We start from the raw sequence: 26,562 nt of genomic DNA, 5'->3' as shown, positions 1-26,562 counted from the left end.
GCATATCAAAAACTAAGCTGGTGTATGTGTGTTTTTCATTCGTGAATCCAGAGCTCTTGGGCGGGAGCATAGAGCGGCTTCACTGTTCACTGTTCCACCTTACCAGTGTGAATAGTCTTCCCACCTCTGTCTCACCCATTCCTGGGAGAGTCCTAGAGGACTTATGGCTGGTCCCTGAACATCCAGCAGGACAGGGCCCACTCTGCTGACTTTGGAAATCCTGGTTGGAGAGCGAGCTTGCTGTTTTCTGAGACTGGGCCTATGGAGACCAGAGCTTACCTGCTGCTGTTTCCTAACACTGCCCGACTCTATCAGTACCTTGGTTGGCACTCAGAAGGTGCCACGAAGCAGCTATGACATCAGCTCCTGTGTGCAGGTGGCCATATGGACAAAGCAGGTACCTCTCCTGAGCTGTCTCATTTAGTTCTCTGCAGAGGGAGATGGCTGCTGCCCATTTGGGGAGGCGTGGAAAATGAAGTTCTGGTAAGCAAGTGAGGTAGGAAAGGGACACCACGCGGTGCACTGGAGGCTTCTGCTCCACTCCCGCTCATGTGCTGGAACCCTAGCCACGGACGGAGGTGGGGCCTTCCAAAGATGGCCAGGCTGTGAGGGTGAAGCTCTCATCAGAGCTGTTCTAAGAGGGGTCTAGAGAACTGCCTGTCATCTTTCCACCACATAAGGACACAGGAGAAGGCAGAAATGTGAGATGGAGAACAGGGTTCCCATCAGACACCCCAACTTTGCACATCCAACCAAATGTGAGAAAGGATTTTCTTCCTAGAAGCCCTCAGGCCGTGGTACTTTGCAACCTGTGCTGAGTAACACTGATATGGCCCCAGCTCCACCTAGGTGGAAGGGAAGGGACAAGGTAAGGAGCTCTAGGTTCAGGTTCGCCTACCCAGGTCTGTGTCACTGGGCCCAGTGAGGCAGTTAGCACTTCCTGTCTTGCCCAGCCTCAGGTTGGCAGAGCGGGCCTTATCACTTCTGCCAACCTCATGAGGGGGGCACAGCCTACTTTAGTAACTGTTTCTCTTAACTCAAATGCACATGAAAGCAACCTTTCACCTACTGTTTGCTTTTGAGAGCTTCATTACCTGCCACCCCTCTCACCTTTAGGCAATTCACTTCCTGTTCTAGAAAGGCAGCAGCGGCATGCTACCTTCAGGGCTGCCTCCACTATCTCTAGTCCTGTTAGGGCTCCAGCTTTTGCTACTTAGTTCCCTGTGGCTCCTGCCACCAACTAGCTCCTCCCCCAGCCCACCAACCCTCAGGACCGGCTTTTCTTACTGTCTCCTATTCGACTCAGCCCCTGTGCCTGTCTTCTGTTGATCCTGGCCAGCGTGCATTCTCCCTCTTCTCTAAATCTTGGCACTAGGCAGCTCCAGGAGCCCGAGAGAGGGTCCCAGAGGAAGCCACATTTAGGGTCCACCCTGGAAGCATCTCCCCCCCCTCCAGCAAAGTTGCACCTCCCTAGGGCTACCACGGTTAGGTCTGTGCTGTCCAGAAGGGGCCGCCACACACCCCAGGACTTGGGTGCTTCAGAGCACAGCTGCCTACCGGCTTGGGGCAGTGGATGTAGCGCGCCAGGCTGATGATGAGGTCGTGTGTGATGGGGTCCACCAGGTTCCGGAAGCTGGCATAGCGGTACAGCACATCATCCAGAGAGGTTGACTCCATGCCCAGGTCCTGGAAGAGAAGGGAACACCCAGAAGTCAAGTGCCATCTGGAGCACCCAGAAAAGTGACTGCAGACTCTGGAGGCAGATCAGCTCCCCCCAAGAGCCCAGGCAAGGAAGAGTCTAGAGAACATCCCTTAGGGGGACAAAGGCAAGCCCTGCCTCTTCTGTCTCCAGCTGAGGTGCAGGAGACCTACAATAGCAGACTCTCAGTCTCCCAATGTCCCATTTAGCTGTTTAACCTTCTTTTTTTAAAAAAAAGATTTATTTATTATATGTAAATACACTGTAGCTGTCTTCAGACACTCCATAAGAGGGAGTGTCAGATCCCATTACAGATGGTTGTGAGCCACCATGTGGTTGCTGGGATTTGAACTCAGGACCTTTGGAAGAGCAGTCAGTGCTCTTACCCGCTGAGCCATCTCCCCAGCCTCCAAACAGTCTTCTGATGAAGCCATAGGCGAAGCCTTGGTACTCTATCTCATGGGGCAGGCAGTTTGGGACACACACAAACATTCCTTTGCCTCCAGACAGGAAAGTTTGTTTAATTTATCTTTATTTCTATTTTCTTGCTTCTGAACATAGTGGAACTGCTCTTTTTGTAGATTGCCCAAGCTCAGTGTTCCTTTGCCCCAGAGGCTAACCAGGGAGGGGTGTGTGTGTGTGTGTGTGTGTGTGTGTGTGACCATGGGAACTCAGCATATCAAGTGGGGGGCCAAAGGGAAGAGGGTGCATAGCATCACTGCTGAATGGGCAGGCTAAGATGCAGCAACCAACAAAGCAGGTGTTCTGCTAGTTTGAGGAGCTATAAGATTTTGGGGGCTGTACTGGCTAGTTTTGTGTCAACTTGACACAGCTGGAGTTATCACAGAGAAAGGAGCTTCAGTTGAGGAAATGCCTCCATGAGATCCAACTATAAGGCATTTTCTCAATTAGTGATCAAGGGGGAAAGGCCCCTTGTGGGTGGGACCTTCTCTGGGCTTGTAGTCTTGGTTCTATAAGAGAGCAGGCTGAGCAAGCCAGGGGAGGCAAGCCAGTAAAGAACATCACTCCATGGCCTCTGCATCAGCTCCTGCTTTCTGACCTGCTTGAGTTCCAGTCCTGACTTCCTTAGTGATGAACGGCAGTGTGGAAGTGTAAGCCAAATAAACCCTTTCCTCCCCAACTTGCTTCTTGGTCATGATGTTTGTGCAGTAATAGAAACCCTAAGACAGGGGCACAGGCTTTAGGGCACACTGCCCCCATATTGTGGCATTTGGGACAGCAGAAGCAGGTTGCAAAAGCACTTCTCCAATTTCTCCCTAGAGTAAGCTATGGCTTCATTCGAGAGGGGTCCTCTCTACACACTGTGTAGAGGACATTTTTATTTCCAAAGCACAAAGGTACTGAGAAGAATCTAAACAAACAGACCTTGCCTAACTTCTTCCCATCTATCCCAGTAGACTGTGCTCTGTCCTCCACCCAGACTTCTACATTGCCCATAAAACCAGAGATTTTGGAGCCAAGACAACGACTCAGCAGGTAAAAAGCCTGCAGTGCACTTGCGAGTAGAGTTTGGATGCCACAAGGCAGCCAGGTGGGTGTGGTCCCAGCTCTGGATCTGCAGATGAAAACACAGAGGCTGACTCCCCCCCCCCCCCCCCCCCCCCCGAGACAGGGTTTTTCTGTGTAGCCCTGGCTGTCCTGGAACTCACTCTGTAGACCAGGCTGGCCTCAAACTCAGAGATCCGCCTGCCTTTGCCTCCCGAGTACTGGGATTAAAGGCATGCGCCACCACACCCAGCTCAGAGGCTGACTTCTGGCATTGTTGGCATTATTGTTTGGACCCAGACCTCAGTCCTAGCTCTCTGTCTTGCAAGGATTGACTAGCCTTCAGCCAGTTCTAGAGGTAGCCCAGGCCAGTGATGAATGCAGAGCAGAAAAGGGGCCCTGGGTTTTGGTAGTTAACACCTCTGAGAGAAAAGAAGAATGGGCCTCTGCCCCCTCGGACCTGGGGAGGCCAGGGCACTAAGCCCCATCTCCTGTGGGAAAGGAAGTTCACAGAGAGCTATGTACCACAGGTAGGAGCCAGTTTGGAGAGCCCTGCCTTCCACTGAGCAGGCACCAGCCTCAGAGGCAAGCTGCATGCTATGAGACAAGCTGCGATCCCTGTCACTTCAGTTTGCTTGTCATCCAGTGACACACGATGTTGTGTGGCCGCGTGCAGGGACGTCTGAAGAGCTGGCTGGCAGCTGTAACCCTTGCTTTGACCTCTGACCTCTGACCGTTCAACCCCTCAGGCGCGATGCAGCCCTTCAGGCAATCTACCCGACAGCTCCAAGCCCGTGCCCTCTCTGTAAAATGGAGACAGTGACCTTAGCATCAGATGTTGGTGAGAGAAACCAAACTAAGCAACAAGGCAAAGCTGCTGTGGTCCCCTCAAAGCCTCTCCTCACCCTGTTGGCTCCTCACTTCTTCACTTTGGCCCACAGACCCATCTGAAAATGTACTGAAAGCCAGTAACTTCAGAAAACACAGGAATCGGGTCAGGACAGGGACGTTGGCATAGGAACTCCAGGTTGGCCCTGTGGTCAGGAGGGTGTGTAAAGAATGAGGAAGCCAGGCCTCACCCTGACTGGAAGCTGGGAAGGTCTCAATTCCAAGGGCATCAGAAGGCCATGTGGTCAAAGGGGCCTACCATTCAAGGCTCCCTTCTTTCTTTTTCCTTTCCCTTCTCCTTTACTGTGCAGCCCAGGCTGGCCTCGAACTTGCAACCCTCCTGACTTAGCTTCCCAACCACTGGGAGTTCAGGCCATGGCCAGCTAAGGGTTTTCTTTTTCATCTGTCCTGTTTGCTCCCCTTTGGCTGTTGACTTAATGCTAGGCTCTGTCCCTCTCCTGAGTACATCTGTCCTTGGGGGCGATGCTCTCAGAACTCTGTAATCAATCCCCTTGGCTTACTGTAGGTCTGTGGGTGAGGGACCCCTCTCCTTGGGATGTGTTTTTTCCTGATTGTGAAATGGCACATCAGCTACAAGTTATTAAACTGTGTTCTAAGGTCCTGGGGTAGGCAGGTGTTACTGGGGATGGGATGGAGGCTGAGCAGCTCTTGGTCTCAAACAAATAAACAATCAAAGTGCTGCCAAAGAAGTTTGAAAACCATGGAGAAGGTGGGTGGGCGTCTTGTCCTCTGTCTAGCCACACTGGGCCCTATTTCTACAGGCCCCCATATGCCAAGCCATGTGGGGCCATCATATTCTTAGAAAGACCACTGGAGACTGGACAGGTCAGACTGGGTGCAGACTGCACCTCTCCAGGGCTATCCTTAGCTGTCTCCTTTACCCTTCAACTCAGGAGCCCCATGGTGGACCGTGGCTGTCTCTACGGTGTCTCACCGGCATCACAGAGTTGGAAAGGGTGGAAGAAAGATGCCCCCACCAGGAGGGGAGAAGTTGGGTAACTGAGTCACAGGGTATCACCTTCCTGAAGAACTTTTAGCTGGGGTGGGACTCCCAAAGGTCCAAAGGCTACAGTAGGAAACACCAGCCCGGGGCTGGGCAAAGGCTGCTATACTTTACTGCTTGCTCAATTTCTGGCCTGGCCTGGGTCCAAGCACACTTGTGTTACAAGGACATATCACAGTACCTGGGTATCTTTTCTGTGTCTCTTCCTCTAAGTCAGTTCACTGGGGACTTTTGTATCACAGTCCATAAACTGGATGTGAGGGAGGAGAGCTAACTAGCTTCTCAGGGTATCCCCAGATGGCTGCAACTTTTGCCATGGCCCTGGGGAAGCCAGCTTCCCTGACTGTAGGCATGAAGGTACCAGTGCTGTGTGAGGGAACTGGAAAAATCAAATCCAGATGTGGCTGGCCTTGGAGGGGCTGTTGCTTTGCAACAGGGAGGCACTCAGGAGGCTCTCCTCTTCTTCACTGTGTCCTCACTAGAGAACAGCACATCTCTAGGAACCGTGCGCACAGATGGCTGCTCATCAGACAGTCTGGGTGAGTCTCTCAAACAGCACTGAGTCACTGCTGGTGGGAGCTCCCTTAGGAGGGTGTAGCTGGGCTAGCCCCAAGCCACTAACTGCTTCCTGCAGTGCCTAAAGGTGATAGGCACACAGGGCATCTCAAGGAGGCGAGCCCCATATGACACGAGCTCAGATAAGCAGGTTTGGAGACATTTTGCAATGGGACAAGCAATGATGGGCTTCAAGCCAAGGCTATGGCTTCCAAAGGGCAAGTATACATCCATACTGGAGGTCCGAACAGCACATTCCAAAGGGTAGTCTTCTAAAGACCAGGGGAGGAGCCTGAGGCCCTTTGGAAAAATGAGGCTCTTCAAGGGCCTCTTCCAGGGACATAACTTGCGTCATATTGGGCTTTCTGTATAGATCCCTGTCCCAAACAACCTGCTGTGACAGCTTGAAGGCAGCTGCAGCAGGCCTGGAAACCGGCTGTTGGGGGAAAGCAGGGTAGCAGCCGTTCACAACGGGAAACAGCCTCTCTTCTTACGTCTTTATTCCCTTTGGAAAATTCAGTTACCTTCATAAAAATCTATTTTTCTCTTATGCAAATTTATTATAAAAAATTTAAAGTTACACACACACACAACCCCACCCAGCTTTGTTGAGATGTAATACACACAATTTATTCATCCATAGGACACACTCTGGGGCTGAGGTATATAGTTCAGGGCAGAGTAGCCAAGGAATCCAGCGCCCTCCTCTGGCCTCCCTAATACTCTGCATCTGTGAGGTGTTGGGTTCAACCCTCAGCACACACACACACAAACCAAAACCAAAACCACCACAACAAAGCCAGTCCTAAAGTGAAGCTTTGTACAACCACCATGATACATTTTAGAAGATTTTCATTACCAAGAAACTTTGTGACCATGACCTCACTCCCATGTCTTCCCTCTCAGGCACCGGGCACTCACACCTGCTTCCTGTCTCTCTGTATTCTGAACTTCCTTCTCCTTTGATATCTACTGTAATTATAGATCTTTCCAGCAACGTTGCCTTCTCCCTTATTGTTACTAATTTTAAGTTAACAGGTAAGCCCTTTAGAGACCCTCCTCCTTAAAAAAAGAAAGGAGGAAGCAAAGGTTTACTTAGCCAGGCATGGTGGCTCACACCTTTTATCATGGCACCCAGTCTACCGAGTGAGATCCAGGACAGCCAGGGATACAGAGGCAAGAATCAAAACACACCCTGCCCCCAACAGTTACTCATTTTTATTTTATGTGAATGAGTGCTTGCCTCAATGCCGTGCCCTGTGTGTGTGCCTGGTACCAGGGAAGTCAGAAGAGGGCACTGCATTCCCAGGAACTGGAGTTACAGATGGTTATGAGCTGCCATGTGCATGATGGGAACTAAACCTAGGTCCTCTGCAAGAGCAACAAGTGCTCTTAGCCACTGAGCCACCTCTCTGGCCCCTTAAGTCCCTTTGTTTTAATTTCTTTTTTTTTTTTTTTTTTTTTTTGGTTTTTCGAGACAGGGTTTCTCTGTATAGCCCTGGCTGTCCTGGCACTCACTTTGTAGACCAGGCTGGCCTCGAACTCAGAAATCCGCCTGCCTCTGCCTCCCGAGTGCTGGGATTAAAGGCGTGCGCCACCACGCCCGGCTCCTTTGTTTTAATTTCTAATACTATAACTAGCATTAGATAGGATCTCCACAAGGGAAACCTTTTTGAAGCCCTCAATAAATCTGAGGGCTCCCCAAACCATTCAGGAACTGGTGCAACTGAAAAATGTGTTATTCCGGGAGGAAGAGACTAAGAGGAAGGAAGTAGGGAGTCCCAGGAAATCCTGTGGCTCTGAACCCTGAAAAACTTCTCTGGACATACAGCTAGTTTTGCCTATTACTACTACGCCCAACCCTCCAATGAAGTGCCTGGTCTATGTGTTTCAGATCTAGGTTACCGCTGTTGCTGTTACTATCATAGTCATTTTCCCCTTAGTTTGTGTGTACAGTATGCAGACTCTGCGGGCCCATGTGCACTGCATAAGGTTGATGTCAGGAATCGTCCTTGCACAGATTATGTGGTGGTACTGGGGGTTCAAGGGAAATTCATGCCCACAGCTGGTGTCTGGAAGAAAAAAACATTACCAACCCAAGGGTCAGAGCCCTAGACTTTCCACTAGAGAGAGCTTGCACCATGGGGACAGGGACACAGGTTACTGTCTTTTGTTGTTGCTGCTGCTATAACACAATACCTGAGTCTGTGTGATTTACAAAGAGGTTTATATTTAGCTCTTATGTCTAGAGATTGGGAAGTTCACTGCAGGCTGGGCACCTTGGTGAAGGTCTCATGCTGTGTTGTGACACTGCAGACAGCACTTCACAGCGAACATGTGTAGAAAAGGCAGTGACCCACTCTGTAACAACCTGTGCTGGAGAGAACGAATTCATTCCCGTCTGTGACAAAAATATCTAATGTCAACATTTGTCTGGGCTCGTGCACCTCTTTGGCAGCCTTCCTTACTATAACTGGGGGTTTCAGATCTAGGTTACCACTGTTGCTGTTACTATCATAGTCATTTTCCCCTTAGTTTGTGTGTACAGTATGCAGACTCTGTCGGGGCCCATGTGCACTGCATCAGGTTGATGTCAGGAATCGTCCTTGTTCTTCCACCTGCATACTGAAGCAGCCTCTCTCAATCAAACCCAAAGCTTGCTGATATGGCTTATCTTGGGATTTGTCTCTGCTACACGAGGCTGGAACTGCCTGTGGGCTGCCCTGTCTACCCTGCACATGTGGCTGTGGAGGCCTGAATGAGAACGGCTCCCATAGGCTCATATGTTTGGATACTTGGTTCCCATTGGTGGAACTGTTTGGGAAAGATCAGGAGGTGTGGCCTTGTTGGAGGATGTGCGTCACTGGCAGTCAGACTTTGAGGTTTCAAAAGCCCAGGCCATACCCAGTTAGCTTTCTCTGCCTTATGCTTGTAGGTTACGATATAAGCTCTCAGCTACTGCTTCAGCGCCATGCCTGTCTGCTACCATGCTTCCCACCATGTTGGTCATGGAACTAATCCCAAATTAAACACTTTATTTTATAAGTTGCCTTTGAAATCATGTTTTGTCACTGCAATAGGAAAGTAAGACAGTGGATTTCTGGGGACCTGAACTCCTGGTCCTCAATGGCTGCAGGGCAGGTATTTTAACCAAGCCATCTCCCAGCTTCTATTACTGTATTATGGTTGCCTTAAATGTGAACGTGCTGATCAAATCTGACATTGTATATGCAGGTTTGCACGTGCCTCCCAGTGAGACTGATACCTTCAGTCACCCAGCGCCTGGTCCCCTTAGAGAGAAGGGTTCTTTCCTGACACAGATGATGAACATTCTTTTACACCTGAAAACAATTAGGCTCAACAGAAACTTCAGAATGTCAGGTACTTGGCTGCCCTTGGGTATTCAGTAATGCAGACAGACACCCGAGGCTGTCGGAGTTCTGTTTCTCCAATATCAGGCGCCTATAGGCCAGTGTTTGACACTAAGTCCCAGCTGTGTTGCTGTGTTTCCTGGGGGACCAATACCATACTTGGTATGGTCATGACTCTCGGTTGTCAAATAGGACCTGCATTTCTAGAAGCTTTCCCTAGCTCTCGAGCTACTCTACTGTCTCATAGCTTCTCACCATCATGTGTCGCCTCTCCTATCTCTGCTCCCCAGCCCTGCTGTTCTCCAACTTGTCTTCTTTGGCTTGATCCAATTCTAAGATCCAAAAGGCCCTGCCCTCCATAAGGCCCCCAGAAATAACAAGCACTGGGTGGAGGGAGAGAAATGGGAGCATTCCTGCATCAATGGTAGGAAGGAATTTGAACTGATGTGGTCGCTGCAGAAAAGGAGTGGCAATTTCTAAAAAAAAATGCAGGATTATCATAGGATTCAGAAATAAGCCAAGGGAACTGAAAGCAGGGAGGGCTTCGGAGAGACACTGAACTGAACACACATGCTTCCAATAGAGACAAGAGAACTTGTGGCTCCTGCCCAGGGCCAGGTTTCATTCCTAGCACCTACACAGTGCTCAAAGGCATTTCTAAATCCAGTTCTAGGGGACCCAATCCCCTTTTCTGAACTCTCAGGGCACACATGTAGGCAAAACACTCAGACTCATACAATTTAAAACACCTTAATTAAAAAAAAAAAAAAAAGGCTGGAAGCAGCCCAAGTGTGGCTGGACAGATGAATGGGTCAAGGGAACAGTACCTTCAGCCTTAATAAAGAAGGGAATTCTGGCCGGGCGTGGTGGCGCACGCCTTTAATCCCAGCACTCGGGAGGCAGAGGCAGGCGGATTTCTGAGTTCGAGGCCAGCCTGGTCTACAGAGTGAGTTCCAGGACAGCCAGGGCTACACAGAGAAACCCTGTCTCGAAAAACCAAAAAAAAAAAAAAAAAAAAAGAAGGGAATTCTGACAAGTGCCAAACAGGAAGAACCGTAAGGACATTAATTTGAATGCAATAAGCTAGCCAAAGAAGGGCGAATCCTGTATGATCCATTTATTTGAAGTCCCTACAGCAGTTAAACACACAGAGCCACCAGAACAATGGTTGTCCAGGAACAGGGCAGGGGACGATGGGAGGACTGCGTATCAGATGTTGACTTTCCTAACCTCTGCTAATTATACTAGGTTGCTAACATTTATTTTCCCTTAACAGACAAGGCCTTAATATATTGTGCCTGCTGCTCCTAAACTCCTGGGCTTAAATGGTCCTCCTGCCTCAGCTTCTTTTTTTTTTTTTTTTTTTTGGTTTTTCGAGACAGGGTTTCTCTGTATAGCCCTGGCTGTCCTGGAGCTCACTTTGTAGACCAGGTTGGCCTCGAACTCAGAAATCCGCCTGCCTCTGCCTCCCGAGTGCTGGGATTAAAGGCATGTGCCACCACGCCCGGCCTGCCTCAGCTTCTTAAGTAGCTGGGAGGGAGTTGTGTGCCACTATGCTTGCTTGGCCATTACATTTTTTTTTGGCTACTGTGTGTCCAGTGATGACTATTAATTCTTCCACATCACTGTCAGAGAACGCTTGGGATCTTTCTACCTATTTACATTTTTTTTTTCCTTCAAATCAAGCTTCTGCCTTCTGAGAACTGATGTTGGCTCTCTCTGTCCCCATGTTTATAGTTTCTAGATTATATTAGTAGTGCATGGTCTCAGCGCCTTCCACACCTGATCTCACATTCTGTGGTCATCACCACATTCACTGTTGCTGGGAAGGACAGAGAGCCAGCCAGCTAAGCCTTTCAGTTTCTCTGTGATTCTCCCCTTGTTCATTAATCTTCCTTATCATCACACTCGGCCCCGCCCCCTCGTGTCCTCTTCCGGTGGCCTTTTGCTCCTTTCCCACTGAGCTCATTTCTTTGTGATCCCGCGGTTCACTTTCAGAGATGAGGCTCAGGTTCCATGGTAGTTACCCCATTTCCTCTCCCCTCCCCCACGTGCTCACTCCTGAAGGTGACACCTGGGACACCTGAGCCCCTCAGAATGGCCTTCTCCTGGGGTAAAAGCTGAATTCAGCTCTGGCTGGCTGAGACCAACACTGGAGAACAACTGGTTGTTGTGACTCTGCAATGGGAAAGGGATAACCCAGATCTCCACAGCAATAAGGGCAAGAGAGGCTGTGCCCATGGCCATTATAACACACCTGCAGGTTCAAGACCATTATAACAGTCCTGCAGGACACTGTCAGCCCTATGCTGACTTTGTGTGGACAGCCTTCACATCTCCTGGTCACTCTCTTCCTGCCTGTGGTCTTGAGCCGCTCTCTCTGAAGGGATGCAGACACAAGCATGGGAGAGGGAGTGGAGAGCAACTCCAAATCGTGGTTCCAAGGCCAATCCCTAACCTGTGGTTGAAGTAGTCAAGCTGAGGGAGAAAGTGGCTTCGGACCCTTCTTCAGGAAGCCTGGATCCTTTCCTTGTAGGGCCAGCTCCATGATGCCTACAGGGGGTTTCTCCCAAACTGCCCACCTGTCTTTGTTTGCAGTGTTCTCATTGCTGGTCTCCCCTACCTCCCCCCTACCCCCGCCCCCTTTGTTTTTGGAGAAGGGGCTGTCTACAGAGAGTGCTGCAGGGAAAGCCACAGAGGGGACTGCTAGGCACTTTCTATTTTAAACCCCACCCCCCTTTTCTTTCAAAGACCTTCCCTGCAGGGAGTGAGCTGGCGTCTGCTTCTCTCCTCCAAGTGTGGCTCTACAGTTTCTTCATCAGCACAGTGGGGAGAGGAGGGAGGCCGCCCCTCTGAATTCTAACTGGGAAGGTAGACAATAGCCCTGACGGCCGACAGACAGACGTACAGATAGACGTTGCCACAGCCTGAGTGCAGAGATGCTTAATGAGCTTGCAAGCATGCACAGCCCCCTAGAAGGAAATTAATTAATGTCCAGAGGGCAAGCAGGAAGCATCGAGGCAGCCTCTCCTCCAGGCTCAGGGAGCAATCCTGGCATATCTCTCAAAGGAGGGGACCTGCCAGGGAAACACCGGCTGCAGCTGGTGCCTGAACCTCCCAGTGACTCTCCTTCCAGGGGAATCCCGGGGGAGGGGAGGGAAATGTCAGGTGCTATTAGGAAACAGCTCCAGGAAGCCTCCAGAGAGAGAAGCCAGGATGTGTTGGAGCTGAAGCGCCTGAGCAGAGGCTTCCTCGGAAGAAAATAGTATGGGAAGAAGCTTTAACGTGTCCCAGGGAAGGGAGGGAGGCTTGGGATATATGCACACATCCATGGATGCAGACAGCTGAACAGTGACCTCCTACCCCACCCCAAGACACCCTCATGCTCTTGTGCCCAGAAATCAAAAGGTGACCATTTGTGGAAAAAGTTCTTTGTAGATGAAATTAAGAATTTTGGAAGATGTCACCTTTGTTTATCCAGGTTTCCTAAATCCAACCTGGGTGTTCACAGAACAGACAGGTGATGCAACAGCAGGGGGGGGTAGAGCTGGGGGGGGAGCTGGGAGGGATGTGGTGACAACCCCTTGAAGCAGAAAGGAGGGAAGGATAAAATCCCGTTGTTTGAGGCCACCCAGTTGGTAGTAATTTGTCCCAGCTGCCTTAGGAATCTAGCACAGTGACTTGAAACAATGGTGACACTTTTCTCAAGGCTTCAATAGGCAAAGGGGGACAGGACTCCTGTGCTACTGCTGACACCAGCTGAGGTCACTGAGGGTAAGGAAGGCTGGCTCTGCTTAGTCAGCATTCTGCGTCCTTCTCCCCTGGTCCTGGGGCTTCTGCCGGTTGCCACCTCACACAGTAGGGTGGACAAGTAGTAGTCCCACTATACTCCCAAGATGGTCCCCCGGCTCCGTATGAGAAACTCCATTTAGAACCAAGGAGAGGGGCAGGAGAGATGGCTCAGCAGCTAAGAGCACTGGCTGCTCTTCCTGAGGATCTGTGGGATTCTTAGCACCAATATGGCAGCGGAAACTTCTCTTAACTGCAGTCCCAGGGGATCTGAAACCCTTTTCTGGCTTCCACAGGCACTGAGTATGCATATGGTATACAGTCACAGATGCAGGCAAAACACCAATACACATAAAAGTAGAATTAAAAAAATTAAACGAGAGATGCACCGGTTGTTAGGAACACTTGTTGCCCTTGCAGAGGACTCAGGTTCAGATCCCAGCAGCAAGGTGGTGGACGGCTCACAGCCATCAATAACTCCAGTATGAGGGTATCTGACACCTTCTGATCCTTGAGGGTACCAAGCAAGCAGGTGGTACACATACACACAGACAAAATATTTACACATATAAAAATTATAAAAACCCCACAATCCCCCGAGTGGGTGTGAGATGGTCAGGGATAGCATGCTTGCTTAGCACATGAGTCTTATTCTCAGCCCTGGAAAAAATACCAACAAGTGGGGGGAAAAAACTAAGACACAGAAGCTGAATGTGGTGGCGCACGCCTTTAATCCCAGCACTCGGGAGGGGCTTGAGGAGTAGAGGCAGGAGGATCTCTGTGAGTTTGAGACCAGCCTGGGTTACTTAGTGAGAGTATCTCAAAAAAATTTCATATAGTAAATTTGTGTAGTGTTGCCGGGTGTGGTGGCGCACGCCTTTAATCCCAGCACTCCGGAGGCAGGGATTTCTGAGTTCGAGGCCAGCCTGGTTTACAGAGTGAGTTCCAGGATAGCCAGGGCTATACAGAGAAACCCTGTCTCAAACCACCACCCCCCCACAAAAATTTGTGTAGTGTTTGTGTTTTTATAAAATTTATTTTATTATTTTATGTGCATGGATATTTTGTCTGTATGTCTGTGTACCACATGTATGCGGCGACCCTGGAGGCCAGAAAATGGCACAGGATCTGAGGGAACTGAAACTATAGATGGCTGTAAGCCTCCGTGTATGTGGTTGCTGGGAATTGAACAGCCAGTGATCCTATGTCATCTCTACACGTGTGTGTGTGTGTGTGTGATCCTGGTTCCAGCTCTGGGTTAGGGACCAAGCCTGATGACCTGCATGGTAGAAGGAGAGAAGAGACACTCAGTAGGACTGAAGGACTTACATGGCTAATTGAATTTGGTCTTATGATTTTTAAGCAGAACACTGAGGGTAGATTCAATTAAACTTATGGCAGCTTTGAAATGTGTTCAGAGAACTTCACCGAGAGCATACTTAAAAGCCGACTTTGCTAATATTTAATAACAGGTCAGGAATCTAGCCAAGTCCTGCTTTTTCAGGATGGGTATTGGTGAACTTGAGAAAACTGGATATGGAAGTTGGAGGAGTGATTCAGTGGTTATGTGCACTGGCTGTTCTTACAGAGAGCCAGGGTTGCATTCCCAGCGCCCACATAGCAGCACTCAATAGTCTATAACTTCAGTTCCAGGGGATCCCATGCCTTCTTCTGGCCTCCCTGGACACTGTATGAACATAGTATACAGCTGTGCATGCATGTAAACACTCACACACATGAAATAAATACATCTAAAAAACAAAAATTATGTTAACAAAAAGAAACTGGATACATTAAACTTAGAAAAAAAAAAGCCACTTCAAACATTTTAGGTAGATCTGGGGTGAAGAAGAGCTGAGGTAAAGTGTGCAAACACGTCAGCAGCTGGGTTCTATTTCCAGCACGCCCGCTGTACGGTCAGGCATAAGAAAGGACAGTTCACATAATTAGGTAAAGTGCATGATATCAGACGTTAACAAGTAATATTGGCTTGTTAATAAGCACTTATACTTACTAAATTAATAAATACTTATTACTTATTAATATTGACGTTAATGAGTAAGCCACTGGTTTGTGTATTTTCCAGAAGAGAAAGATCTTTATGGAGGTTTAATTACCTAAGTTATAACCTCTTTGCCCTAGAATGCAATTGTGAAGGTTACATGAACTTGGTGATTTAAATGTAAAAGCTTAAGGAAACAGACCTGTAACACCACGCGCCTTTAATTCCAGGATTCAGAAGCAGAGCCAGGTGGAGCTCTGAGTTTGAGGCCTGACCTAGAGAGCAAGTTCCAGGACAGCCAGGGCTACACAGAGAAACTCTGTTTCAAAATAACCTAGGAAGGAAAATAATAAATGACTAAAAGTCTAAGGAACCCCAGGTTTTCTATTGCAGCATGCTGATTACTAATTGAGAAAATCTCGGTGCAGACACAAGCTTCGTAATTACGATTCCAGAGGACCTGGAACACAACAGGAGTCCCACAGGATTATAAGAGAGTGCAGACGCTCCAATTGCTTAGCACCACAGACCCCATGGCATTCTAGAGCACAACATCACTGGGCTGTGATGATCTGGTGTCAACACACTCACTGCTCGGTCAGGCATAAGAAAGGACAGTTCACATAATTAGGCAGAGTGCATGATATCTGACATTAACCAGTAAGCCACTAGCTTATGTATTTACTCTAATTAATATATATGTATACACACATCTTTTTGGTTTTTTTAGATTTATTTATATGAGCACATTGTAGCTGTCTTTGGACACACCAGAAAAGAGCATTGGATCCCATTACAGATGGCTGTGAGCCACCATGTGGTTGCTGGGGATTGAACTCAGGGCCTCTGGAAGAGCAGTCAGTATTCCTAACTACTGAACCATCTCTCCAGCCCAATATCTTTTACATTTTATTTTTATTTTCTTGAGACAGGGTTTCTCTGTGTAACAGAGCCCTGGCTGTTCTGGAACTCAATTTGTAGACCATACCGGCCTCAAACTCACAGAGATCCACTTGTCCCTGCTGAGCGCTGAGATTAAAGATGAGTGCCACCACACCTGGTTTACACATATCTTTTAAACAGAATTTGCTTTTTGAGAATATCATACATATATACCATGTATTTTGAACATATTTTGTCTCCCCTCCCACTTTATCTCCTAATGCTGCATTATACATATCATAAAGAGGCCAGGTGTGGTGTCATAGGCCTTTAATCATCCAGCAACCTGGAGGTGGAGGCAGAGGCGGAGATCGGGCGGAGGCAGGCAGATTTCTTTGAGTTTGAGACCAGCCAGGGCTACAGAGTGAGACCTCTCAAGCAAAAACAAGCGGCATGGGGAGGTTTATTGCTTGCAGCAAACTAGGAGCAAACTGGGGGACCATTCAAAGCAGTGTCTCCCTAGGCAAGTCTATCAGGGGGCTCTCATTGGTGAAACACATCCATTCATCATCACATGGAGACAAGGGACATGTGAGCATGCTCAGTTTAACATTATGCTTTTCATACACTGCATACTCAAAAAGTGTGTGGGGTGGAGGCTGAAACAGAGCTGGGAATGGTGCCGAATATCTCTAATCTTAGCACTTAAGGAGGCAGAGGCAAAGTCTGGAGTTCAGGGCCAGCTTTGGTGGCAGAGTGAGTTTGAGTACAGTTTGGGTTACCACGAGACCTTGACTCTGAAAAAACAGAAAGGAAGAAAGAGAAAGAAGGGCTGGCATGATAGGTCAGGGGGGAAAGATGCTTCCTGGACCCTACGTGAAGGTGAAAGGAGACCATAGACTCCTCCATGTTATCCTCTGACTTCCACATACTCTGTGATACACAGACCCTCCCGTCTTCCCCCACACTTTGTGACACACTGTCACAGCTCCCCTCTCCCCCCAACACCATGAATACACAGTATGGACACACACAAATAAAAACAAGACTTTAAAAGAAAAACAGCAGACACGGACACGCACTTGAGAATTTTATTTTATAATGAACAAAATTTATTCTAAGTTACCTAGGCCTAGGTCAGAATGACTTCACAGTCTTGGCTGGCTCCTTTTAACTTTCCCTGGAGAGTCTTCTAATTTGGAGGCTAGAAGCTTAAGTCACATGATGCAGAATCTTGGTGGGTGGGCCCAGCTTCTTTGGCCTTGAGTGTGGAATGGATGTGCACGGGTCTGTTTTCATTTCTATTTTAGTGTGTGTTCCTGCTTATGAAAACAACGTCACTGCAAAACAGGATGCTATATTACACTAACAGCTGCCTCAGCTCTGTCTAGTGTTTATCCTTCTCTTAAAGACTCACCATGTAGCCCAGGCTAGCCTGGAATCTGTCATTATTCTGCCCCATCTCCTTAGTGTACCACCATATCTGGTGGCTAAGGGCCCTTGTTGGATTTGATTCCTAGCACCAATATGTTGGCTCACAACTACCCTCAATTCCAGTTCCAAGGAACTCTTCACCCTCTTCTGTCCCACAAGGGCACCAGGTACATAGGTGATACACAGACATACATGCAAGCAAAACATTCATACATCTAAAATTAAATAAATAAATAAAAAAAAAAGCCAGCCCAGGCCCCCTTTGGAAACAGATACCTGGCTACTGCCAAGTGTAACTTAATTATAACCCAAGGAGCCACAGTACTGACAAATAACTCCAAGAGGATGCCATCTCTTTAGAAAAACAGAGGGCTGCATGACTGCATTAATTCCCCACCCCCCAACCCCCGTCACAGCTCCCTCTAGACATAGGTCAGGACAGACAGATGTGAGACCCAGTTCCGGGCTAGTTCCTTAGTCACTCTTTGGAAGGGAGGGGCCCAGTGGCAGGAAGCAAGAGAGAGCAGAGAACACAACAATTCAACAAATTGCTCCCCCCACCTCCTTCTTTCAGACATTCTGGCTCTCTGGCTTTTCTCTTTTCTTTTGGTGCTAGGACAGAAGAGACCTTCTGTGTGTAGGGCTCTCCCTGCAGCTGAGTCTCCCGCTCTCCCGCGCTTTCTGACTTTGACAGGGTACAGCCTCCACAGTATCTCCCAACTGATTCCCCTGCGTCCCTTGCTTTCCCAGAGCCTCTTGTATAACTGAAATTTTGTAGAAAACAGAGGATGCGGGGGTGGGGTGAAGGGTGGGGGTGGTGGGTGGTGGAGGGGCAAGAATCCCAGAGGTCCCTAGGCTCCTGAATTCCCTGAATTCTTGGCATTTTGCATTTCCTCTTGGGAAATAATAAAATCAGTTGTTTATACCTCCAGCAAACCCATTCAAGTCCATTATCCCTTTCCACGGTGAAGTCTGTCCCATTTAGGTGAAAGGTATGTTCCATCACCAAAGAATTCAAGGAACGAGGCAGAGGGATGACTTGGAGGACCCGCTGGCTCCTCTGCAAGGGAGCCTTCCCAGGAACAGCCCATTTCTCAGAGTAAGAAACTGAGGTCTGCAGGGTTGACTCAGTGAGGAAGAGGACAGAAGGAACCCAGGGCCCCCAGAAGTTTCTAACTCCGCCTCTCCTGGACACCAGCCCTAGGGAGTTACTTATATTAGACTGAGTTCTCCAGAGAAACAACCAATAGATGCATGTGTGTGTGTAGAGGAGGGAGAGAGAACTTGGTTTATTTTAAGGACTTGGGTCATGTGACTGTGGGGGCTGGCAACTCTGAAATCTGCGGAGCAGGAGGACAGGCTGGAGGCCTACCCAAGACCTGGCATCACTGTCTTGTTTTTGCTGCTACAGGAGGCATGGAGGCAGAATCTGTCTTTCTTGGGGCGGGGGTGCGGGGATCACATCTTTTCTCAACCAACACAGCCCATCCATACTGTAGAAAGATGATGTCCTTTTTAAAACGCTAAGAGTCATTACATTTAAAAATACCTCCAGCCACATCTAGACTAATGGCTGACCAAACACTGGGTGTCATGGTCTAGCCCAAGGGACACACAGAACTAGCACCACACCACAGTGAAGTGAGGGTCTTTATCTCTTTAAATCTCTACATTAGAGGCAAGGCCAAAACCAAGGCCAGAGCTCCCGCGTTTGGTCTCTGGCTTCTTACTGTCCTCCTCCTGGGCCCAAGGATGATGAAGATGAATGACTCAAACGGGATGGGGAACTCGGCTGGAATCCACTTGCTCACTCCCAGCTCCAGAGAGAAGGAAAGATCCCCTAGCACCCTAAGCTGGCTGAGGGTGAGGCCATGCCTGAGTGGAGCTCAGCTGTCAATCACGCTCGCTCGACAGTGGGAAGGGCGGGGAAGGGCCATGGGGTCCTTCTATGTGCTTCTCAGCAGGAGCCGTGGGACCCCCAGCCAGGCAGAATCATCATCACCACCATTACCAGCACCACCATCACCATCATCATCATCATCAGCAGCAGCAGCAGCAGCAAAGGGAGCAGTGAGCTTTCAAGGCTATAGGGAGGAGACAGCCATGTCCCCTGAGGATGGGAGTGATCTTTGATTTCTGGGTGGCTCCTGAATGTGTACACAACTTCCATGAACACTGGCAGGGGTGGGGGGAGGAGAAGTAGTGTGTGAGGTGGAGGGGAAAGGCCAGAACCACAGGACTGACAGGAGTCCAGTGCTCACAGTCAGTGTCCTTGACCCTGCCCAGAGTACTCCCCACAGTGGGCATCTTCCGGCATAAGCACTGCAGGCAGCACCTGCCCCGGTGCTCTCTGTCCTACATCTGCTGTCATGGTCATCCTGGTCCTTTGGTTTCCTAGGTGGGCTTTTGAGTTTTCTACAACAATTTTAGGGCTGCAGGTAGAGTTCAGTGGTAGTATGCAATTGAAACAGGTTCTGAGTTTTAACTGATAGCACACACACACACACACACACACACACACACAGAGTGGGGGGGGGGGAGAGAGACAGACAGACAGACTGCCACACACAGACAGGCACATTCTATGTCTGGAAAATTGTCTGAAATTCCATCCTAATGCCTTCTCTTTCCTTTCCAAGTTTGCCCCTTCCTCCTGTGGTCCCATTCCCAAGAGTCCCATCTTCTGGCTCACAGAGCAACTCCCCTTTGAAAAGTCCTACCCTATCCAAACCATTTCTACTCTCTTATGCTCGCCTTGCTAGACCGGGCCAATTTCCAAGCAGCAAAAGCCATGTCTTGAGGGGTGGGGATTCCTGGAAAAAGTAACTTGGATGGTTTTGTGTCTGAGTTTCCATATCCCAAACCCATTCAATGTTCTTGATGGTTCCTGGGCTTATCGCTTCCTGGAAACCACTGGTCAAGTGTGCTCCTGCCACTGCTTTTACTCTGAAACACACCTCCAGGAGGAGGGGACAGCTGAAGTCTGCAGCTGGGAATAATATAAGCTCAGTAGATTGGTACAACCTAGAAAAACTAAGATGACTGGGATTACTGAGTCTGGAGGAATGGGGATTAAGTACAGAGCACAGGACACACCCAGACTGCCCTTCCTTGGACCGGCTAGAGGCTCCCTGGAAAGCAGGGAGGGGATTCACGGACCCTGGCAGTCTGTGAGAGCTCAGGAGAGATGGACACCATATCTTTGCTTGTGCCCTGGGTGCCCCAGATGGAGTCCAGATTCACTTGGGGTGTCTCTGAAGCTATCTGATGCTCCTTAATAGGTTGGAGGCTTTAATCCTCCAAGTTCTTGGTCTTGCTTGGCTGCCAGGAGCAGAAGCATAGCTAATCCCTAATAGAGAGGTGCTGAGCCATGCAGTGTCAGTTCACTTCAGCCCTCCCTGTATCTTAGGTTAAGGAACCATGTTCTGCAAGTGTCACACAGAGATTGTGCTCAGCACAGTGGTGCTCCCCACCTTTCAATGTCTGCCCTTACCTCCCTCCTGCTCCTGCCACAAGACGGAATGCTTCTGTGACCTAGGAGTTCCTTCACCCTGCCTATAAGGAGGGGACCTAAGCTACTTGCCCCAACCCAGGGAGCCTGGAAAAACTGCATTAGTTATTGGAGCAGACACAGGCTTCCCACACTTCTCCAGCCATTGCTATGAGGACAGCAGCTTAGGAGTCCCAGTCCCAGCTCAGTCCCATGTCACAGACTGTAACTCTTCCCTGGATCATGTGTACCTCCACTAAACATTTAAACACATTCCAGAAGGTCTCACCCATGGAGTTCTGGGAGCCTCTCCCCATCCACCATTCATTTCCTCTGGTGAGAGGGGAAGGAATTGGTTGGATCCAGGAGCTGGGATCATAGCCAGAATAGGGCAAGGTGGTCAAGGAACCCATCAGAAATGCCCTGAGCCAGCACTACCTGATGCTGGTTGGGGGGGGGGGGGCGGATGGACTAGAGCTCTCTCATAAATGCTCTGCAGGACAGTTCTGTGTTCACTCATATACTGGTGAGGAAATATGGGGGGAGGGTTACAGGTATGCTGTGACTATCAGGAGAGGTGCTGGGCTGCAGAGGTCCAGGGTGGGAATCTAGACTGTTTAAGTCTAGGTGTTAGGCACCTGCTCATAGCACTTAGGGAGGGAATCCTGCTTAGCCCAGGAGACAACCTGAGGCTCAAGGCTAGGCTCCAAGAGGCACAAGTTATATGGATGAACTTAGAAGGAAGAGTAGGTTGGGGGGGGGGTGTCACAGGCCCCACCTTCCCAGGCTGTATGAATGCAGATTTCTTCCCGACAGCAAGCTTGAATGGGGAGAGATTTTCAGGAGAGGCGGTTTCCCTTTGAGGTTCTATCTCTTGCCTGTGTCCCTTGGTGGAAGAAGGGTGTCTGATGAACCTCCATGGGCAGCCTGTGGCTCTGGTGGTGCTCCATGGAGACATCGGTTGTGGAGTAGGGAAAAGTCACAGGTCAGGGGACCCAGAGGGCAGAAAGGTACAGGCCTGAGCACTGGGTAGCTAGGAGGGCCCAGCAGAGCAGGTGAGACAAAGTCCTATTCAGGAAGTGGCAGGTGGACTGAGTGTCTGTGACCACTTACAAGCCCCACGGGGAGGAGGGGTGTCTTCAGAGACCAGTGTATCCATGTTGACCCCTGGGCCACCCTCAATCAGAAGCAAGCCAGGTGCTAGAATCTGAGTAGCCATACATAGCTGATTGCCCACCAGTCACTGTGGCTATTTCTGCTCCTCTGTCCATTCTAGAATGAGCATCCTGGCTCAGAACAGCAGGCTCCAATTCCCAGCTATGGCAACCACACTGCTTAGCTGAACACATGCCTGACACGGTGAGCTCTTGGATCCTAGCCACCCTCTGTGAAGCAGGGCACACTTGTTGCTGAAGCCTTTCCCCACAGGTTGCAGGCTTCGTCTCTTGCAGAACAGGTGCTAAACCACTGAATTCATGCATTCAATTGGTCTCTTTCCTTTTTGCCCATCTATAGTTTCTTATATTCCATAATGGTAGGATGCTGCTTTTTGGGGTATGTTAAAAAACCTACTAGTTATACTTTAATATGTAATAATTCCACTTTTTTTTTTAAAGGAGCATGGTGGCACACACAACTATAATCCCAGCACTTGGGAGGCTGAGGCAGGATTGTTAGAAGCTTGAAGCCAGCCTGGGCCACATAGTAAGACCCTGTCTTAAAAACAAAAACAGAAACAGAAACAAACGACAAGCCAACTATTTAAGGAATTTAAAAGGGCCCTGGATCCAGCTCAGTGGGTAGAGTGCTTGTCTAGGATATATGAAGCCCTGACTTGGATCCCCAGTACCGCATGAACCGGGTATGGTGGCATCTGCCAGCAATCCCAGCATTTAGGAGATGGAGACAGGAGGATGAGAAGTCTCAGGTCATCTCTGGCTCTATAGAGTCAGGGCTGGCCTGGGGTATGTGAGATACCCTGACTTAAGAAGAGAAAAAAAGATATGAATGAATGAATATGGTTTGTGGACTAGAAACCTGCACAGAGGAGATCTCCAGTGCTTGCTCCCCCTGTGTGGCATGTGCTGACATCTAGACAACTGAGATGAGCGGGTCTAGACCCCTTACTTATTCTCATGACTTCATAACCCATCTTTCTGTGCATAGAGTTGGGAGGGGTATAGAGGGAAGCCCACCAAACTCAGGCAGACTAACAAGAGACATTTGTTTTATTTGTAAAAGAGGTTCCTGTAATCCAGGCTGGTCTTAAACTCCCCATCCTATCCAGACCTCCCCAGCATTGTTTTAAAAGACATAAGCCTCTACACCTTGCCTGAAGAGACATTTTTTTGTTTTTTTGTTTTTAAGATTTATTTATTATACCTAAGTACACTGTAGCTGTCTTCAGACACTCCAGAAGAGGGCATCAGATTTCATTACGAATGGTTGTGAGCCACCATGTGGTTGCTGGGATTTGAACTCAGGACCTTCAGAAGAGCAGTCGGTGCTCTTAACCACTGAGGCATCTCTCCAGCCCCCTGAAGAGACATTTTTAAGAGTCTGCTTTTTACCCAGGGGAATCAGAGATACAAAGGAGGGAGAGACTTAGAGACTCAAAGAGAAGCCACATGAAGCAGAGAGTAGAGGCAGGAAGATGGGGATGGACTTGGAGGAGACACATGGTGAGGAGCAGTTCTGCAGGTGTGTATGGTGTTTTTAATCTGCTTTCTGCTACTGCAACAAAAAGTCCCAGGCTGGTAATTTACATGAAACAGAGTTTCCAGTTTATTTAGCTTACAGATCTGGAGGTCAGATATCTAAGGGCACAGCACAGCATTTGAAAAAGTCATTCTTGCTGTGCCGCAACAGACTAGAGAATCTCAGTGGTGAGACAGGGCAAGTGTCAGCTCACCCATCCTATCACAGGAACCCCACCTTCATAGCTTATCTTATCCTAATCACTTGCCAAAGGCCACCTCCCCCATATACTATCATCATGAATTTGGAAGTTAGCTGTGTAACACAGGGTCTTAGTCCATGGGCCTTAGGCTCAAAGCGAGTCAGTTGTCTGCCTCCGCAGGAAAACACCCTTGGGTACTCCCTAGTCTCAGCTGGACTCCACTGTCTATCCTGGTTAAGATAAAATTAGAAACATCAAAATGCCACATCCCTTTGAGCAGCAGCTGTCGGCAGAACTCCATATGGTTGCAGCAGCCAGGAGTTTGAGCTAATAAAAGTTAATAAAAAAAATTCACGTGTCTGTGAATATCCTTGTGTGCACATGTATTTTCTCATAGAAAACTCTCGTTGCTGTTCCTGGTGGGGAAGGTGAGTCATGTGCTGGCTGAACATCTCTACTTAGGGGAGGGGTCTCTTCCAGTGCTGATCGCGCCTTTGTACATTCTGATGGGGACAGTGTAGAGATACTAGTCAGCTGACGAGAAGCCTCTTATTTAATGGAGGTAATGGATTATGGGGAGCAGCTTCTGGAACCCAAACATCAGGAGGCTACCCTGGCCAGGGTTCAGAGTGGAAATAATTGAGAAATCTAAGCCAATCTCAGCAGACTCACAAGAGACTCACCATGGGCCAGCGGGAAGTGTGTCTGCGGCACTTAAAACTGTATCTACAGGCCAGGCATGGTGGCATATGTCTATAATCCCAGCAAAGGCAAGTAGATCTCTGTGATCTCAAGGCCAGCCTGGTCTACATATTGAGTTCCAGGAAAGCCAGAGCTACATAAGGAGACCTTGTCTTAACAAACAAACAAACAAACAAGACCTCAGGGACTTTCTAAAACCTGACCATGTGTCAAGGTACCTGGTGTATGGATGGTTTCAGTCCCAGGAAAGGACACACAGAAATGCCCTGATACTGGGGGTGGTGGTAGAGGTAGTGGTGGTGGTGGGAGGGCAGTAAGACTGCACTTCCCTGCACATCAGAGGTGGATGCCAGGACATGACTAAAACTCACAAGAGACACTGGATTTAAAAACAGCTTTTGGCAATCTCCAAAATTTATTCCAAAAAGAGGAAGCCTTCTCCCCTCTCCCAGCCCCATCAGACCGTGAAGTCAGAAACTAGATTACTCTAGGCCCTGTGGTTAGTTTGGCCACTATAGAGGTCGCTGTGTCCCTGGCCAGTGTCCCTGGCATCTGTGGAAAGGAACAAAGCAGGTCCCGACATCAGAAGCCTCTGCACCTCTATCACTGGCAATGCTTGCACACAGCCCAGACAGACTGCCAGAGCTCAAAACCTACAGTTCCTTTGTGGAGGGAACACACGCAATCCCGCAGGAGCTGACTAGGAATGGGGAGGCCCAACTCTCCCATCAGGCTTTGCTCCCCTCCTGCCACCTCAGCAGAGGCCCCAGACTACACCTGCCCAGTAGGATCCTGTGGTGCCAAGGCTGGGCACCATGCCACTCCTCTCTCCAAGAACACCTCAGCCTGGCAGGGTGCCAGGCACAATCAACCTTGTGGCCATCAGGGATTTCCTGAAAACTGGCATGCCCAGAAACCTAGAAGCAAATGCACAGGCGCTCACAGCCAGACTGGCAGCCTGATAAATCAGATGTAGGGCTGAAGCAGGGCATCCAAACGCTTCCAGAGTTGACATGTTGACAGTCTACACACGTACTACCACAGCACAAAGACTTAAGAAGGACTATCACAAACCTGCAGGTTTTCAATACTGGACCATGCACACTGGTAATGGTGGCTCTACACCCAGGAAGCACATGACCTTGTGTGACAGACCAAAGGTCATGTGGGGGAACTAGGAGTGACTAAAATACCTTGCACCATGGCAGGACTGACATGGATGCTAACTAGATGTTAGAGCATGGGCTGGTGTGCTCAGGAAGGTGGTCCGCTGAAAGGAAAGAACACGTGTGAAAACAAGATGCGTTCCAGGTGGAGGAAGAATTAAGAGGTGACACTGGGAACCTGTCTGGTCAGTGTGTGGCAACCTTCCCATTGACTCACCCATAGAGATTCTCTTGGGGGGGGGGCTATAGGAGGGAAAAGATGACCTTCACATGTCACTGTGCGCGTCTGTTTTGGGGCAGCAGATCTGTCCGTCAACGGGGCATCTCCAGATGCGTGGACACTATCCAGCTCCTCTTGGGTCAGTGATATGTCTAGCACCCTAGTGCCTACGTGTTTGGTTCTTGTGTTTGTGGGTGTGGTTTCTGCTTTTGAGCCTAGGAAGACAGCTCTACCATTCTAGAGAGTACCTAGAGCCACAAAGCCAGGCCACACTGAGATGAGGCCAGTCAGGTAGCCAGAAGAACTGCTCTGCCTATCAGAGATACAGCATACCAGTAGTAAACCAGCCTAACTAGACTCCCTGCAGGAAGTAGATGCTAGGGTTTGGATGAGTATCCTTCAAAGGCCATCAATCTCTAACATGTGGTGCTCTTGGGTAGTGGAAATCTTAAAAGAGGTCTCGGGTCCCTGCCTGGCTCCTTCCTCTCTGCTTTCCAGACACTATGAGGTGTGCAGCTTCCATCAGCACACACTCCCTGCCCCGATGTTCTGCCCCACCACAGGCCCAAATGACCACTACCTGAAACCTCAGAAGCTGTGAGTCCAAACAGAGCCTTGCTCACAAGTTGGTTTCCTCACACGTTCTGTCATGGGAACGGCTGACTAACATGGCAGGGGTATTGGTGAACTCAGAGATGGGTCACCTTGGCGGGGAGCAAGCCTGTTTCTTATTCTGCTATTCCATGAAGCAGGACAACACAGTCTGAAATTCCGGGGACTGAAGAAAGACCTCTGGAGTGAGGCAGTGGCAATGCATCTTCCACACAGCCCCCCTATTTTGTCAGACCATCCCTTCCCCAGGACTCCTAAAACAGCAAGTGTGAGCCCCCAAACCCAAGATCCACGAGGAAGCAGAAGGCCTAGGGGAGGGTATG

The 26,562-nt window shown here is 49.2% G+C and overlaps 1 protein-coding gene across 1 annotated transcript in view; it reads right to left on the bottom strand.

Moving 5' to 3' along the window:
• Positions 1-26,562, bottom strand: part of Lrrc75a (leucine rich repeat containing 75A) — a 43,808-nt gene that overhangs the window by 13,673 nt on the left and 3,573 nt on the right. The window contains exon 2 of the mRNA XM_021177998.3: positions 1,558-1,686. Coding sequence (XP_021033657.1) covers positions 1,558-1,686 — 129 coding nt within the window. The remainder of the gene's footprint in view (positions 1-1,557; positions 1,687-26,562) is intronic.

Source organism: Mus caroli, unplaced genomic scaffold (genome assembly GCF_978045245.1).
Source record: "Mus caroli unplaced genomic scaffold, Mus_caroli_1 scaffold_13, whole genome shotgun sequence".
In the NCBI taxonomy this organism is placed as follows: Eukaryota; Metazoa; Chordata; class Mammalia; order Rodentia; family Muridae; genus Mus; species Mus caroli.
The sequence above is the reverse complement of the archived record's forward strand: the minus strand, read 5'-3'. Positions and strand labels throughout refer to the sequence as shown.